A 15,526-nucleotide genomic window follows, 5' to 3' on the forward strand; every position below is an offset into this window, starting at 1 on the left:
TACTGGACCCACTATCTAGTGAAAACCGGCAGATACCATAGGCTTCTGGACCAGTTTCCAGTGGCTGCTGTAACACACGATCCTACACGTGGTGACTTCAGTCAAATTCTTTTCTAAAATTGGGATGCGAATCTGAGACCACTTCTGTAAATCCAAGATACTAGAGGGCATGTGTTTCCAAATGCTTCAAGTAACAGAACTTATTATTCATCTGAAAACACTCAAATTACATGGGGTATATTTATACAATCACTTAATTGAGAAACAGAAGACAATGATTATCTACCATTATCAATGAATAACAATGTTTTTATAAGTGTATTTTTAATCACATCAGGAAATACATGTGCTTAATTTAGTCCCTATTTTGTGAAATACATTACATATTCAGTCCACACACAATGCTTCATGGACACAGGGATTCATGGAGCTCTTGCAACACTCTGAGAAACCCAAATTGGAATCATTGCTGGGAGGATCAGGCCCACCTTGGACATTACACATGAGGACTTCCACAACTCAGTCCCTGGGTGTCAATCCAAGAAACCCAACTAGTAGAATTCCAGAATGGAAGAGATCATGATGATAAGGAAATCTCCAAAGAAATACTGTGAGAAAATTTCCTATAAATGAAGAATATGAAATTAATAACCCACTCACTCCCCACAACCAAACACATTTTGTGACTTTCTGTGACTTTAACTTACTCTAAAGAAAGATGCTGTTTTCAGAAAGAAACACTAAGTCATACCTTAAGATAGAAAATAAAAACGGAATCAGCTCAAGAGGGAAGGGATAGATGCATACTGATAACGTGTTCACGTTGGTGTACAGCAGAAACTAACACAATATATAAAACAGTTATCCTCCAATTAACAATAAGCTGCAAAAAAATGGAGTCCACACAAGACTAGAAGACACAGAAGTAAAACTAAAAATTCAAAGGCTCTAACCTACAGCTATCAGTTCAGTCGCTCAGTCATGTCCAACTTTTTGCAACCCTGTGGACTGCAGTACACCAGGCCTTCTGGTCCATCACCAATTCCTGGAGGTTGCTCAAACTCATGTCCATCAAGTCGGTGATGCCATCCAACCATCTCATCCTCTGTCATCCCCTTCTTCTCTGGTCTTCGATCCCTCCCAGCATCAGGGTCTTTTCCAACAAGTCAGTTCTTCACCTCGGGTGGCCAAAGTATTGGAGTTTTGGCTTCAGCATCAGTCCTTCCAATGAATATTCAGAACTGATTTCCTTTAGGATGGACTGGTTTGATCTCCTTGCAGTCCAAGGGACTCTCAAGAGTCTTGTTCAACACCACAGTTCAAAAATGTCAGTTCTTTGGCACTCAGCTTTCTTTATCTGAAGCTAAAGACAGATATAATTCTATATGCAATCAACTAGCATTTAAACATGAAAATAAAAATATTTCAGAAGTATAAGTCTTCAAAAGTTTTGTCTCCAATGAGCTTTTTGTCAAAAGGTATTAGAGGGTGTGCGTTACAAAAAAGAGGAAATAGATGAAGAAAGAAACATGCTGCTGTTTAGTCATGTCTGACCCTTTTGCAACCCCATGGACTGTAGCCCACCAGGCTCCTCTGTCCCCGGGACCTTCCAAGCAAACATACTGGAATGGTTTGCCATTACCTTCTCCAGGGTATCTTCCGGACCCAGGGACCAAACCCACATCTTCTGCATTGGAAGGCGTATTCTTCCCCACTGAGCCACCAGGGAAGCCTGTAGAAAGAAGCATGCAATCCCATATATACAGGAAATGACACGGATTTTTATATATTAACCAGTGGAGAACAGAAAAAATATTGAGAACGTGTCGATACCAGGAGACAGTGAAGAAAGTGGTAGATGAGAATGAGAGTACACGGTGACGATGGGAATGGAAGGTGTCTAGTGCTCTTCCTTGGGAACTGTTTTTCTCTTTAAGTTTTAAATATTCTTTTTCTTTTCTTTTGCCCTGTTGTGCAAATTTCAGAATCTTCGTTTCCTGACCAGGGATTGAACCAGTGCCAAAACAGTGAAAATGCTGATTCCCAACCACCGCACCACCAGGGAATTCACTCTTGTTTTTTACATTGAAGTATAATTGATTTACAATGTTGTGTTAGTGTCTTGTATACAGCAAAGCGATTCAATTATCTATCTATATCTATTCTTTTTCAGATCGTTTTCCATTATAGTTCATTATAAGATACTGAATACAGTTTCCTGTGCTATGCAGTGAGGCCTTGTTATTTATCTCTTTTTTTGCATCATAGTTTGTATCTGCTAATCCTAAACTCCTAATTCATTCCTCCCCCATCCTCTTCACCCCCTTTTCCCCTTGGTAACCATAACTCTGCTCTCTGTATCTGTGAATCTGTTTCTGTTTTGTAAAGGAGTTTATTTGTATCATTCATTAGATTCTGAATAGAAGTGATTGTCTTTCCCTGTCTGACTTACCTCTCATAGTATGATAATCTCTTGGTCCATCATGTTGCTATAATTGGCATTATAGCATTCTTTCTTATGGCTCAGTAATATTCCTTTGTGCGTATATATCACACCTTCTTTATCGATTTATCTGTGGGTGGACATTTAGATTGCTTCCATGTCTTGGCTACTATAAATAGTGCTGCTATGAACATCGGAGTGCACGTACTTTTCAAATTAGAGTTTTCTTCAGATATACGCTCAGGAGTGGGATCGCGGGATCATATGGCAACTCTATTTTTAGTTTTTTTAAGGAACCTCCCTACTGTTTCCACAGTGGCTGCACCAATTTACACTCCCACCGACAGTGTAGAAGAGTTCCTTTTATTCCACAGCCTCTTCAGTGTATGTTATTTGTAGACTTTTTGATGATAGCCATTCTGACCAGTGTGAAGTGGTGCCTCATTGTAGTTTTGATTTGTACTTCTTTCATAATAAGCAATATTAATCATCTTTCCGCTTGCCTATTGGCCATCTGTATGTCTTCTTTGGAAAGATATCTATTTAGGCCTTCTGCCTATTTATTTTTATTGGATTGCTTGTGTTTTCTGAATATTGAGTTGTATGTTTATATATTTTGGAAATTAAGCCTTTGCTGAATGCACTGTTCACAAATACTTTCTCCCAGCCCATAGACTATCTTTTAATTTAGTTTATGGTTTCCTTTACTGTGCAAAAGCTTTTAAGTTTAATTAGGTCCCATTAGTTTTGTTGTTGTTGAGTCCCTAAGCTGTATCTGACCAAGTTTTTTGCAACACTGTGGACTGTAGCCCACCAGACTCCTCTGTCCATGGGATTTTCCCAGGCAAGAATATTGAAGTGGGTTGCCCTTCCCTTCTCCAGGGGATCTTCCTGACCCAGGGATTGAACTTGCACTTCCTGCGTTGGCAGGCAGATTCTTTACCATCAAGCAGCCAGAGAAGCTCCCCCATTAGTTTACTTCATTTTTATTCCTCTTGTCTTGGGAGATGACCTAAGAAGACATTGCTATGATTTATGTCAGAGATTGTTACACCTGTGTTCTCATCTAGGAATTTCATGGTGTCATGTCTACATTTAACCTTTAAGCCATTTGGAGTCTATTTTTCTGGCTAGCGTAAGGGTGTGCTCTAACTTCATCAGTTTACATACAGCTGTCCAGCTTCCCCAACATCACTTGCTGAAGAAGTCATCTCTTCTCCATCATATATCCTTCCCTCCTTTGTTGAAGATGAATTGATTGTAGGAGTGTGGGTTTTTTCCTGGGCTCTCTATTCTGTGAAAACTGTTTTTCAATGTTTTTGTTATTGAACAATCTTCCTATATTGTTATTTTAAACAAAAATTCTGTAAACTACAGGAAGGTGTAAGACAAATGAAAAACACAGCCTAGATAGAAGAAAGGGGGCTGAAAAAAATGGTTTGCAGCAAAGTCTGACCCCAAAAGTTGGTTACGATGCTTGAAAGTATCTCTGGTCAACTTGGAATCTATGCTACACCAAACTTAGGAGAAACTGGATGTGTTCTATTGAAAGAATTACTGAATTTCCTTAAGGAATTATCATTAAGTGACAAGACATGAGTGAGAACTGAAGAAAACTAGGAAGTATATCACTGAGAATGAGAGTCAATTATAGAAATGAGCAGCCTCTAGATATTCAAGGATGAACAAAGCTCCTAAGAGTTTGCATCCTCTGGGAAGAAAGACTTGCTTAGGGAGGTGGTGGCTGAGTCAGATCTTGAAAGACAAAGTGGATGAGGATAACAAAGGAGAAAGGAACCCCAGCCCCACCCCTCCCACCCCCCGCCCCACCCCTCCCACCCCCCGCCCCCCAGGAGTGAGGACAAGCCTGGGAAAAGGCATGGATATGAAACTGAACATCCCTGTACTGGAGGCTACAGATGCCCACACTCCTGCCAGCATCTGTCTGCCCTGAGGCTGCACTTACAGCCCCGGAGTAGGTAGCTACCTCCTCACAAGGACAAACAACTTCGATGTTTCCCTATTCTTGAATTTCTCAACCGTGGCTTTACTGACAGTTGAGGCTGAAGAAGTCTTCTTTGAGTAGATGCCCGGGCATTGCAGGTTGTCCAGCAGCATCCCTGGTCTCTACCCACTTGATACAAACAGCATGCCACCCACCCTGTGCAGGCACCCAAAACATCTCCAGACACTGACAAATGTCCACAGTGTTGGAGGAAGGAGCATGGATACCAGCCGTAGTAGAGAATCACTGTTCTAGCAATGGAAATACTTCATTCAAGTTCTTCCATATACCCTTCATAATGTCCCTAAGGACCGGAGGTTCACAACCGCGGATGTCAATGATTATCAACAAAAAGTGGCCATGAAGTGAGGGAAAAGTTACCAACTGAACAGAGAAGAGAATGGCGTAAATATCTAATTAGCCATGTAGCTGTCACATGGGTATGGGGATTAAAAGCTTAACCACATAGTTTTTGGAAATGTCAGTTGTGTAAAGTGCAGGATTTTGGTGGATGAGCCAAAGAGAATTAGCAGGAGGTGACTCTTGACCCTGGCTCAGCTTCCAAATCCGGCTCACCACTCTAAGTCAGTGGATGGATCCAGGTTAGATTGGATCAAGATAATGCTTACTTCTTGGAAACAGGAGGTGACACAGTCCTCTGATGGCTTGGGTTCCAACTTCCTTCTCTCTTGACCTGTCCTCTCCTTATTTTGACTCCAAAGTCCTCATCCAGAGCATAAAGAAGATAGTGTTAGCACCAGGATGTCAGGCTAATGCCTGCTTTTAATGTTGGGTTTGATCCTTTAGTAGAGAGTCAAGTTTAAATAAGCTTCTCTTTCTAAATAGACTTAGTAGTAAAAGTAGGTATTATCATCAATGAAGTCTTTTTATCAATTCAAGATCTATCTCAAAGAAAACACTGACACAATGATTATTTAAGCACTTACCATAGTTCCCTTCACACAAAGATCAGAGGTGCACCAGCCATGCCCTCAAGGAACAGAACAGGGAGGAAAGGGCCACCGATTCAGGTTCTGCAGACATCAAAAGAGAGCTCACCATGGAGTGCCAAAAGGACCTTGGAAGGGAGATCTCCATAGATTGAGGGGCCAGGAAAGGGCATGAAAACACGCGGCTGTCCTTGATGTGGCCTCAGGAATGAATAAGGATTTTCAACTCAGATGGACTGAGACAAGAACAGTGAGGAAGGAGGGCTCACAGGCAGCAAAGGGCTGGAGAAGAAAATTACCAGACCCCCATGGGGGTCAGTCTGGAGTTCACACGAGGCAGTTGTGTAAGTCCAGGTCACAAGAATCCCTCTGACTTACTTCACTTAGTAAAATAATCTCCAGGTCCATCCATGTTGCCACAAATGGCATAATTTCATTCTTTGTAATGTCTTTGCTTTGAGAACCCCATGAACACAATGAACAGGCAAAAAGATATGACCCCAGAAGATGAGTCCTCCAGGTCAGTAGGTGTCCAATATGCTACAGAGGAAGGAAGGAGAGACAGCTCCATAAAGAAAGAAGAGGCTGGGCTAAAGCAGAAGTGTCACTCAGTCTGGTGATGAAAATAAAGTCCAATGCTGTAAAACAATGCGTAGGATTGATGCTAAAGCCGAAGCTCCGATACTTTGGCCACCTGATGTGAAGAGCTGACTCACTGGGAAAGACCCTGATGCTGGGAAAGATGGCAGGCAAGAGGAGAAGGGTACGACAGATGAAATCCTTGGATGGCATCACTGACTCCATGCACATGAGTTTGAGCAAACTCTGGGAGAGAGTGAAGGACAGGGAAGCTTGTTGTGCTGCAGTCCACGGGGTTGCAAAGAGTCAGACACGACTGAGCAACTGAACTAAACTGAACTAACTCTGGAGCGCAGTACGGAGATTTCTTAAAAAATTAAAAAGAGTTGTATTATCAGCTAGCAATCCCATTCCTGGGCATATAACCAGACAAAACCGTAATTCATTCCTTCCGATGAATATCCAATACTGATTTCCTTTAGGATGGACTGATCTCCTTGCAGTCCAACATTCCTACACTGTTGGTGAGAATGTAAATTCGTGTAGCCACTGTGGAATGTTGGGATCAAGATAGAGTGCATTAGGAACTTCCCTGGTATTGGCGTGCTTAGTTGCTCAGTCGTGACTGACTCTTACGACCCCAAAGACTGTAGCCTGCCAGGCTCCTCTGTCCATGGGATTCTCCAGGCAAGAACACTGGAGTGGGTTGCCATCTGGTGGTAGATCCAGTGGCTAAAACTGTGTTCTCAATGCAGGCCGACCAGGTTCAATCCCTGGTCAGGGAATTAGATCCCACATGCCCGACTAAAGATCCTATGCGCCGCAACTAAGACCCAGTGCAGCCAAATAAAAAAGCAAAAGGGATTGTAGTTAATTCATTGCTAAGTCGTATCCTACTCTTTTGTGACACCATGGACTGTAGCCCACCAGGCTCCTTTGTTCCTGAAATTTCCCAGGCAAGAATACTAGGGTGGGTTGCCATGTCCTTCTCCAGGGAATCTTCCTGACCCAGGGATTGAACCCACATGTCCTGCTTTAGCAGGCAGGTTCTTTACCACTGAGCGACCAGGGAAGTCCAATTAAAAAAGGTACAATGCTTTATTTTCAAACTCATTACCTTTCACCTCGGATCTGACCATAAGGCTTCCGTGGGTATTTTAGAGAAGGTAAAGTTGAAGCAGAGAGTTCAGTAGTCTCGAAAGGTCCTAGTAGTCTTTCCAAGCTGATCATAACGCATTTCTCCACTTTATAAAATTAATCACTAGCAGCTGACATGTAGGCTCTTCCTGCTCTGTGCCCAGTCCTATTCTAAGCACTTACACGTTGTAACATGCTAGGACCGCACAACATTCCTAAGACTATTCCCATCGTGCACAGAGGCACAGCTGTGAAATCCTGACAGTGGGCTGAGCCCAAGGCAAGGTGGGGGCATCCGGTCTAGGAAAGGCCTGATGACTTGAACAACAGACAACTCACTGACAACAAAAATGTCTCCCAAACCAGGGCCTCTCCTGAAGTTTCTGGCTTGGTTCAGTGTGTCTCCACCAGAAAAACATCCTTGTTTACTGACATGACAGGTGACATTTTAGTTCTCAAGACTTTTAGACTTTGGCATGATCTTAAGGAGGAAGAGACTCACCTCCAAAGAACATGCCCCGGGTTAATGTTCCCACAGCCCTGGAGGTGGGAGGCAGAACCAGTTTTACCGAAGGAATGAAAATAAAGAAATAGGGGTGTTATCTTGTCCCCAGAATATTGTGGAGCTGATTCATCTGGGTCACTTACAATTAAAAAAAAAAAACTTTATGATCATCTAAATTTTAAAACGTGGTGCAGTGGTGAAAAATCCACCTGCCAGTGCAGGAGACATAAGAGATGTGGGTTTGATCCCTGGGTCAGGAAGATCCCCTGGAGTAGGATATGACAACCCACTCCAGTATTCTTGCCTGGAGAATCCCATGGACAGAGGAGCCTGGCGGGCTACAGTCCATGAGGTCACAAGAGTCAGACACACCTGAGCATAGAGCACACAAACTTCAAAATAATTTTGGTACACTTTTGGATCAATGGATGAATCCCTGAGAGGGGACAAAATGGTTGTCACTAAATGTTATTACTTGCATTAAATATGTCGTGGCCTCCAATATGACCAAAATATGAGTATGAGCATATCTCAGGTCTTCTGTGAGTTCAATACCAGACCAAATATAGTACTCCCTTACCAAATGCTTTCTTCCCCCAAACACAAGGTAGTCAGGGAAAAAGTGTGTGTTAGTTGCTCAGTCGTGTCTGACTCTTTTCGACCCTTTGGACTATAGCCCATCAGGCTCCTCAGTCCATGGAATTTCCCAGGCAAGGATGCTAGAGTGGATTGCCATGCCCTCCTCCAGGGGATCTTTCTGACCCAAAAATCGAACCCACATCTCCTGTGTCTCCTGCAGTCAGGGTAAAATTTGTGAATAATTCACCCCTACCCTGGGGTTTATCATAGTAGGTGGCCAATAAATGTCACTCAAACACAGAAACTGAAGGTCCCTCACGCCTCTAGTGTCAGGACTTAATTTGGGGACCTGAGTCAAACTCCCTTTGGGAAAGAAAACAAAATCAAGCCAAGAACACAAGCATCCTGACCTTTTGATTTTTTCTATTTCTCCTTGTAAATGCTGGCTTGCAAAGTAGTCTTTTGCAAGGCAAGCTGTTATTTAATTCACCTAAGAACAATCATACCTTGCTATGGAGAACACCCCTCTTTATTGTGGGAACCACATACATGATGTGGGATTTGTTTCAGAGTAATAAACATCTGAGGGGGGCCAGGGTCCCTGCAGGTAACAGGCAGGTCCAAACAACTGGGTGACCAGCCAGAGTCTCCATTAAGTCCTGGTCAGGGATACCATCTCCTATTTCATTACCAATGTCCTTCACTTGCCTTTGGAAAGCAGATCACCAGCAATGGTCACCTGAGGGAAAATGCATATGTAAGAACATAGCCTTCTTCCTTATTTCTTACCTCTTGCTAAATCAGTAGTGTTCTTGGCAACTGTTCCAAACTGAATGATGGAAAGGGATGAGTTCCAAATAATCCAGAGAGCAAATAATACATTCATGGGTAGTTAACTATTGACTCTTTTCTCTGACTCTCTAGTCCTTGAACCTAAGCTGACCTTGTTTCCCTTGTTCCTATTCCCTTTCTATCACCCCTATTTCAACTGGTGTGTGTTCTCTCTTAGGAGGCTAGCCTGTCCCCGCTGTGACATCAAGAGATACACTTTCCTTGCTTTCCTTGTCATGACAAGCACAATCTGCTCCTCAGGGCCTCTGTACTTGCTGTTCCCTCCGCATAGAACACTCTTCCCAGAACTTCCCTTGGATGTCATTGTCCACTCATCCAAGCTTAAAAGGCCTTCTTCCTACAACTCGCCTGGACCTCCCTGCAGGACGCTGTGTCCTTAGTGGTTGTTTAGTCTTTAGAGCTGTTGCTTTGTGATATCACTCATTCAGTTGAAGGCTTGTCTGTTGCCTGCCCCGTAAGCACCACAAGGGCAAGGTCCGGGTCTAATTTATCCTTGCAAATGGGTGTGTGACGCATAGCAGAGGGCCCGTCAGAGCAGAAGCTCCTGGTACTGCTAAATGATGAGTGGATGGATGGGTGGTCGGATAGATAAATGAAGTGGATGGATGGGTGGACGGATGGATGGAAAGATGAATGGGTGGGTGCATAGATAAATGAAGTGGATGGATGGGTGGACGGATGGATGAATGAAGTGGATGGATGGTGTGGACGGATGGATAAATGAAGTGGATGGATGGGTGGACGGTTGGATGGAAAGATGAATGGGTGGTTGGATGGATGGATAGATGAATGGATGGGTGCATGGATGAATCAACCTCCCACTAATCCATGATACCCTGTTTTAAGCCCTGTGATAGGCTCTTTACATAGAGTCTCATCTTGACAAAACCAAGCATGGCATCATTTATGCCCCTTTTAGCAGTGAAGAAAAGGAAGCTCAGAATGACCACGAGTTTGTCCAAGGACCCTTCATGATTAGGTGTTGCCTCCATGCTTCAAATCCACATCTGTATGAACCCAGATCCCATCGCCATTCCACCATTCAGCTTTGCCTCCCCTAAGCAATCAGCTTTTCTACTTCACAACATCCTTTGTGTCAGTGGAAGAAAAACCCTCAAAACCTAACAAAAAGTAGATGAAAATTCATTCATAGATTTATAATAGAAGAAATTGATGAAACTGAATGAACTAAGTGAGATAGTCTTTGATAAAACAAACTTCACAGAGGTGGGACATTTTTAATTTTTCAGTTCAGTTCAGTCTCTCAGCCATGTTTTACTCTTTACCACCCCATGGACTGCAGCATGCCACACTTCCCTGTCCATCACCAACTCCTGCAGCTTGCTCAAACTCATGTCCAACCAGACGGTGATGCTATCCAACCATCTCATCCTCTGTCGTCCTCTTCTCTTCCTGTCTTCAATCTTTCCCAGCATCAGGGTCTTTTCCAGTGAATGAGTTCTTCGCATCAGTCCTTCCAATGAATATTCAGGACTGATTTCCTTTAGGATTGACTGGTTTGATCTCCTTGTAGATTTTTAGTTTTTTTAATTTTTAACATTTCCCAAATTTTAAACACCTTACTGAAAAAAAGCTTCTATAGGCAAGAGAACTCTGCCTCCCAGAGGAGGTATGTGGTATCACACTCAGCTCTTGTGCTTGGTAAACCTGCAGAACAGACCCACAGCATATGCTACTTGCACTTTGAAGAAGAAGAGAGTAGAAACAAGAGGAGGAGGAAGGGGAGGAGGAGGAAGAAGAGATAATGATGATCACAATAATAATAAAAAACAAGGAGGACAACACAGGCTTGCAATGCTGGGCTTTGCTTCATTCAGAAAGCAGACTTGCATTCATTTTACTTAAAAAGTCATATAATGTGGCCGTGAAATTGAAAGAGGCTTGCTCCTTGGAAGAAAAGTTATGACCAACCTAGACAGCATATTAAAAAGCAGAGACATTACTTTGCCAATAAAGGTCTGTCTGGTCAAAGCTATGGTTTTTCCAGTAGTCATGTATGGATGTGAGAGTTGGACTATAAAGAAAGCTGAGCACCGAAGAACTGATGCTTTTGAACTGTGGTGTTGGAGAAGACTCTTGAGAGTCCCTTGGACTGCAAGGAGATCCAACCAGTCCATCCTAAAGGAAATCAGTCCTGAATATTTATTGGAAGGACTGATGCTGAAGCTGTAAGTCTAATACTCTGGCCACCTGATGCGAAGAACTAACTCATTTATAAAGACCCTGATACTGGGAAAGATTGAAGGTGAGAGGAGAAGGGAATGACAGAGGATGAGATGGTTGGATGGCATCACTGACTCAATGGACGTGAGTTTGAGTAGACTCTGGGAGTTGGTGATGGACAGGGAGGCCTGGCGTGCTGCAGTCCATCGGGTAGCAAAGAGTCGGACACGGCTGAGTGGCTGAACTGAACTAAAAGTCATATATCATGATGGCAGTTACGAAATTGTTTGGGGCCCCAAAGACTCTGTCTCCTCAGTTTTCTACCAACAGAAACACAGGCTGTCTGGGTTCTTGTTGGTTCCTGCTGTTGTTTCCTGGTCCAATGCCAGGTTTATCCTGTGACTCATTTCCTCATTTGTGGGAAGGATTAGCGTGGTGACCTGGAGAATAAAAGGAGGTGTTCTGGGCACTCACCTCTAAAGTGAGTTCCTTCTTCTCTGACACATTAGACTGACTTGTCAGCAGCAGCTGCCTCCAACATGAAGCTGGTGACGGTCCTCATGCTGGTCGCCCTCCCCCTGTACTGCTATGCAGGTGAGTACTGACGGGTACACAGATGTGGGGCTAAGGTTGCTGTCTGGTTCCCTGTGCAAGAGCTCCCAACCCCCAAGCACCAGTACAGGACAGGCCTGCCCACCAGAGACGTAAGCATCATCACTCATTCCAGAACATCTGAAAGAAGGCCCTTTGTAAGCTTTGCCTCTGCCCTGGGGCTGCACAAGTGTCTCACGACATGCAGGGTGTCCCACCATTGTCACAGGTGCCATGAAATCGGGATGAGGCTAGTGACTGACTACTAGAATTAGGCATTTCAGCAGGGCAAGGGGAAGAGATGCTCTGATGATTCCTGATTTTATACCAGATGGGTTTCCTGAAAAATGCACCCTTGGAGTCTCCTTAAATATGAAAAGAAACAGGAAATCTTCCAGGAGGTGAAGTTCAGGCTGTGGTGGGCGACCCAGCGTCCTGCACCCAGTTGGGGGTTCCAACTCTTCACAAGTTTTCACAGCTGATTTGAGCCCTTCTGGAATGCCTTTCCTCCCAGTCCCTCCCTGCTCAGTGTTGCCTGAAGAGGGGAGCTCACACCTCCTTGGAGGTCTCCTTCCCCAGTGAAGATCCAGTTAGAGACTAATGCCCTGGCAGCTAGTCTAGTCTTCGGTCATAAGTCACAGACACAGTTTACTTTATTCAACTTACAAAGCTCTTTTCTTCTTTTTTCATTTCTGTTTATTTATTCCTAGTTGCGCTATGTCTTTGTTACTTTGCCCAGGCTTTCTCCAGTTGTGGCGAGTGGGGGCAACTCTTCACTGGGGTATGAGGGCCTCTCCTTGCGATGGCTTCTCTTGTTGCAAAGCAAGGGCTGTAGAGCGTGGGCACAGCAGCTGTAGCACGTAGGGTTAGCTCCCCTAAGGCTTGTGGAATCTTCCCCAATAGAGGTCGAACTCACGTCCCCCACATTGGCAGGCGGATTCTTATCTGCTGTGCCTCCAAAGAAGTCCTACAGAGCTCTTTTAAATATCCTCCCCTCGTTTGTTCCTCAAGTACTTGCAGATGTGTTCAAGGTGACAGGCTCAAGGTCAACTAAACAAAAAATTACAGACCCAAGAATAAAAGCCAGTTCTCTCTAATCCAGTTCCAGAGCTCTTTCTCCTACCCAACCGAGGTCGCCACAACAGGTCACTTCACAAACAAGAATTTCATTTGTACATTATTTTGTTTGTTTTTGTTTGTTTCAGAAAATCATGAACACCAACAGAGCTAATGGACAACATTCTAGAACCAGTACATGTACAATCCTGGGAAATTTTACTTGTTACTTGAAATGATAATGGTGAAGCATCATATGACTCTGAACAAAGAAAGACCAGATAAAGTTTAATATGTTGCCCTGAGTCAGAACGTCTCACTTCCTCAACGCCCTCCTTAGTCAAGGTTACGTAAGGTTTGGCTTCTAGAGGCTAGCAAGAGGAAGCACAGGTGTTTTAGGTCTTAGAAAAATCCCAGGTCCCAAGTTTACTCTCGTAGAATAGAGAACTGAAGACCATTTGCCACAATCTTTCTGAATAGACATCTCTGCAGGGATGTGAACGAATGACAACCATCATGGTTCTGCCCTCCAAAGACGTTCATGTGCACACAATGGAGCCCATTGTTTGCTTCTTTCTTCCCAGGGTCTTCTGGCTGCTCCCTTCTTGACAATGTGATCGATAAAGCAGTTGATCCCACTGTGTCCAAGGATGAATACAGAGCATATCTTAAAGATTTCCTACACACTGAAAATGAGGAAAATGCTGTAGATGAATTAAAGCAATGTTTTCTCCAGCAGTCAAATGAAACTCTGGCCAATTTCAAACAGATGTTGGTAATTTCAGCTTATTCTGATGTGCTTTTACAACCAAGGGACAGGGACAAATAGACTCTACGTTTGTTATTCGTTACACCAAAGCAAGTGATGAATGTGGTATATTTCCGTTTATTTCATTGTGTGGTGAGTCTGATGAGTTTGACATCAGGAAAGATGTCCAAGGCTACAGGGCTGAAATCTTTAGTGAATAATAAATTTAAAAGACAATAGAGGGAAAAGCAAAGGGTCTACCTAACCCTCAATTCCCCAGTAGGCACAGAGGCACACACACACACACACACACACACATTATGGTCAGTGAAATAAACCAGTCACAAAAAGACAAAGGTAGCCTAACTCTTACACCAGGTTTCAGGAGTAGCCAATCTCATAGAGACACAGGGTGGAATAGTGGCTTTCAGAAGTCGGATATTGAGGGAAAATGGGAGTTATTTGACAGGTATTTAGTTTCATTTTTGTAACCTGAAGACAGTCTGGAGATTGGTCGTACTGACTGCAGAGGGAATATGGTGTTAGGTATATTTGAAACAGTGAAAATGGTAAATTACATCATTTACTATGATCCTTACAATGCAGGATGCTAGGCTTTTTTTCTTGAAAAGCCTAACTCAGATGGCTCTTTCTGAGTCACAGCCTCAAGATTTTGTGGGCTACAAAGTCAAAGATAAAGGTCCAGGCTATTTTCTATATTTCTGACAGAAAGTCTGCACAAGAATTCAAAAATGTCTTGGGTCCTTGTATTGAAGCTGAGATTGTCACGATTCTATGGAAAACTGATAATATACGTAGCATCATTATAGATAAGTTATTACAGCAAGAAATGTGCAGAAAAGAACTTACTCAAGGGACCTCTTGTGGGGATTAGATCTGGAAGCACCAGCAGTTCTTTGGGATTAATAAATGTCTCCTGAATGATAGGATAAATGGGATCATTCTGATTTAACTTCCAGCACTAATTCTCTTGAATGTCAGATGTGTGTGAATGCATTCAAGATAACAATTAGAAGAAACGTTTATTGTGCAAGATTTTATTTTGCAAGAGGGAGCTAAAAATCTAAGTGATTTTTGTTTGTTTGTTTTTCAGGAAGTCATGTACAACAGTATATACTGTAAAGCATTCTAACTTTCTGCAAGAACTTTGGCTCAGAAATGTCGACTGGCGATGAGTATATACCACAAGCTGTCTGTCTTTTTTGTCTTTTAATCTACACACTGCAAGACAATTGTTGAAACCTCAAATACATTTTCATTTCAATAAAGTATCTGCATATCAGAAGTTCTTTTTTATTATCTGATTCAAATGGATACTTTAGAGAGCTCTGCATATAACACACACAGAGAATTATTCAGTAAATAACTTAGGGGTGAAGGATAGAGGTGTCTGAAAGGCACTTTGTCCCTTACCGTTTCTAAGCCCAACATTAATTGTCTCTCTGGAAAAGCGGGTTTTCCTCCCCTCCTCATCCCCATCTCCCCAGGAACTAGAGGGGAGTTTCTGGTGACTGGGTCATACACAAGTTCCCTGACCTGTGTCAGTCTTCATCTTCATTCTGAACCCTGCTGGCCATGGGGGGGGGGGTGCCTTTCTCAGCTCTCCCTGTCTCTGCCCCAAGTGTGCAGGGCTGGGAACAGAGCCACTGAGAGAGATGATTCAGGCAAAGCCAGGGTGAATCCTGTCCTGATTTTAAAATCTGATATATGGCACTAATCTTAACTTTTAACATTAGTGCACAAAAATATTATTTACTCTAATTCCTGAGATGTTTGAGTGAGTGTAAGCCTCTTGGTCCTGAGCGACTCTTTGCAATCCAGTGGACTGTAGCCCGCCAGGCTCCTCTGTCCGTGGAATCCTCCAGGCAAGAATACT

General features: G+C 43.2%; 1 protein-coding gene and 1 long non-coding RNA gene across 2 annotated transcripts in view; one reads left to right on the forward strand and one right to left on the reverse strand.

Moving 5' to 3' along the window:
- Window positions 1-288: 288 nt before the first annotated feature.
- Window positions 289-15,526, reverse strand: part of LOC138426928 (uncharacterized) — a 39,704-nt gene continuing 24,466 nt past the window's right edge. Inside the window, exons 2-3 of the long non-coding RNA XR_011251839.1 lie at window positions 1,643-1,732; window positions 289-623 (exon numbers count right to left, since the gene is read on the reverse strand). This is a non-coding gene — a long non-coding RNA (uncharacterized lncRNA). The remainder of the gene's footprint in view (window positions 624-1,642; window positions 1,733-15,526) is intronic.
- On the forward strand, window positions 11,704-14,935 carry SCGB2A2 (secretoglobin family 2A member 2). The gene is made up of 3 exons (XM_069565133.1): window positions 11,704-11,828; window positions 13,466-13,656; window positions 14,744-14,935. Exons 1-3 carry the CDS (start codon window positions 11,774-11,776, stop codon window positions 14,780-14,782), a joined length of 285 nt encoding a protein of 94 aa, XP_069421234.1. The 5' UTR covers window positions 11,704-11,773; the 3' UTR covers window positions 14,783-14,935.

This window comes from Ovis canadensis, chromosome 21 (genome assembly GCF_042477335.2).
Source record: "Ovis canadensis isolate MfBH-ARS-UI-01 breed Bighorn chromosome 21, ARS-UI_OviCan_v2, whole genome shotgun sequence".
NCBI lineage: Eukaryota > Metazoa > Chordata > Mammalia > Artiodactyla > Bovidae > Ovis > Ovis canadensis.

Coding starts and splice junctions, on each gene's coding strand:
- SCGB2A2 (XM_069565133.1), top strand. CDS start 11,774: ATGAAGCTGGTGACGGTCCTCATGCTGGTCGCCCTCCCCCTGTACTGC. Junction 11,829..13,465: donor CCCCCTGTACTGCTATGCAG/GTGAGTACTGAC, acceptor CTTTCTTCCCAG/GGTCTTCTGGCTGCTCCCTT. Junction 13,657..14,743: donor CCAATTTCAAACAGATGTTG/GTAATTTCAGCT, acceptor TTTGTTTTTCAG/GAAGTCATGTACAACAGTAT.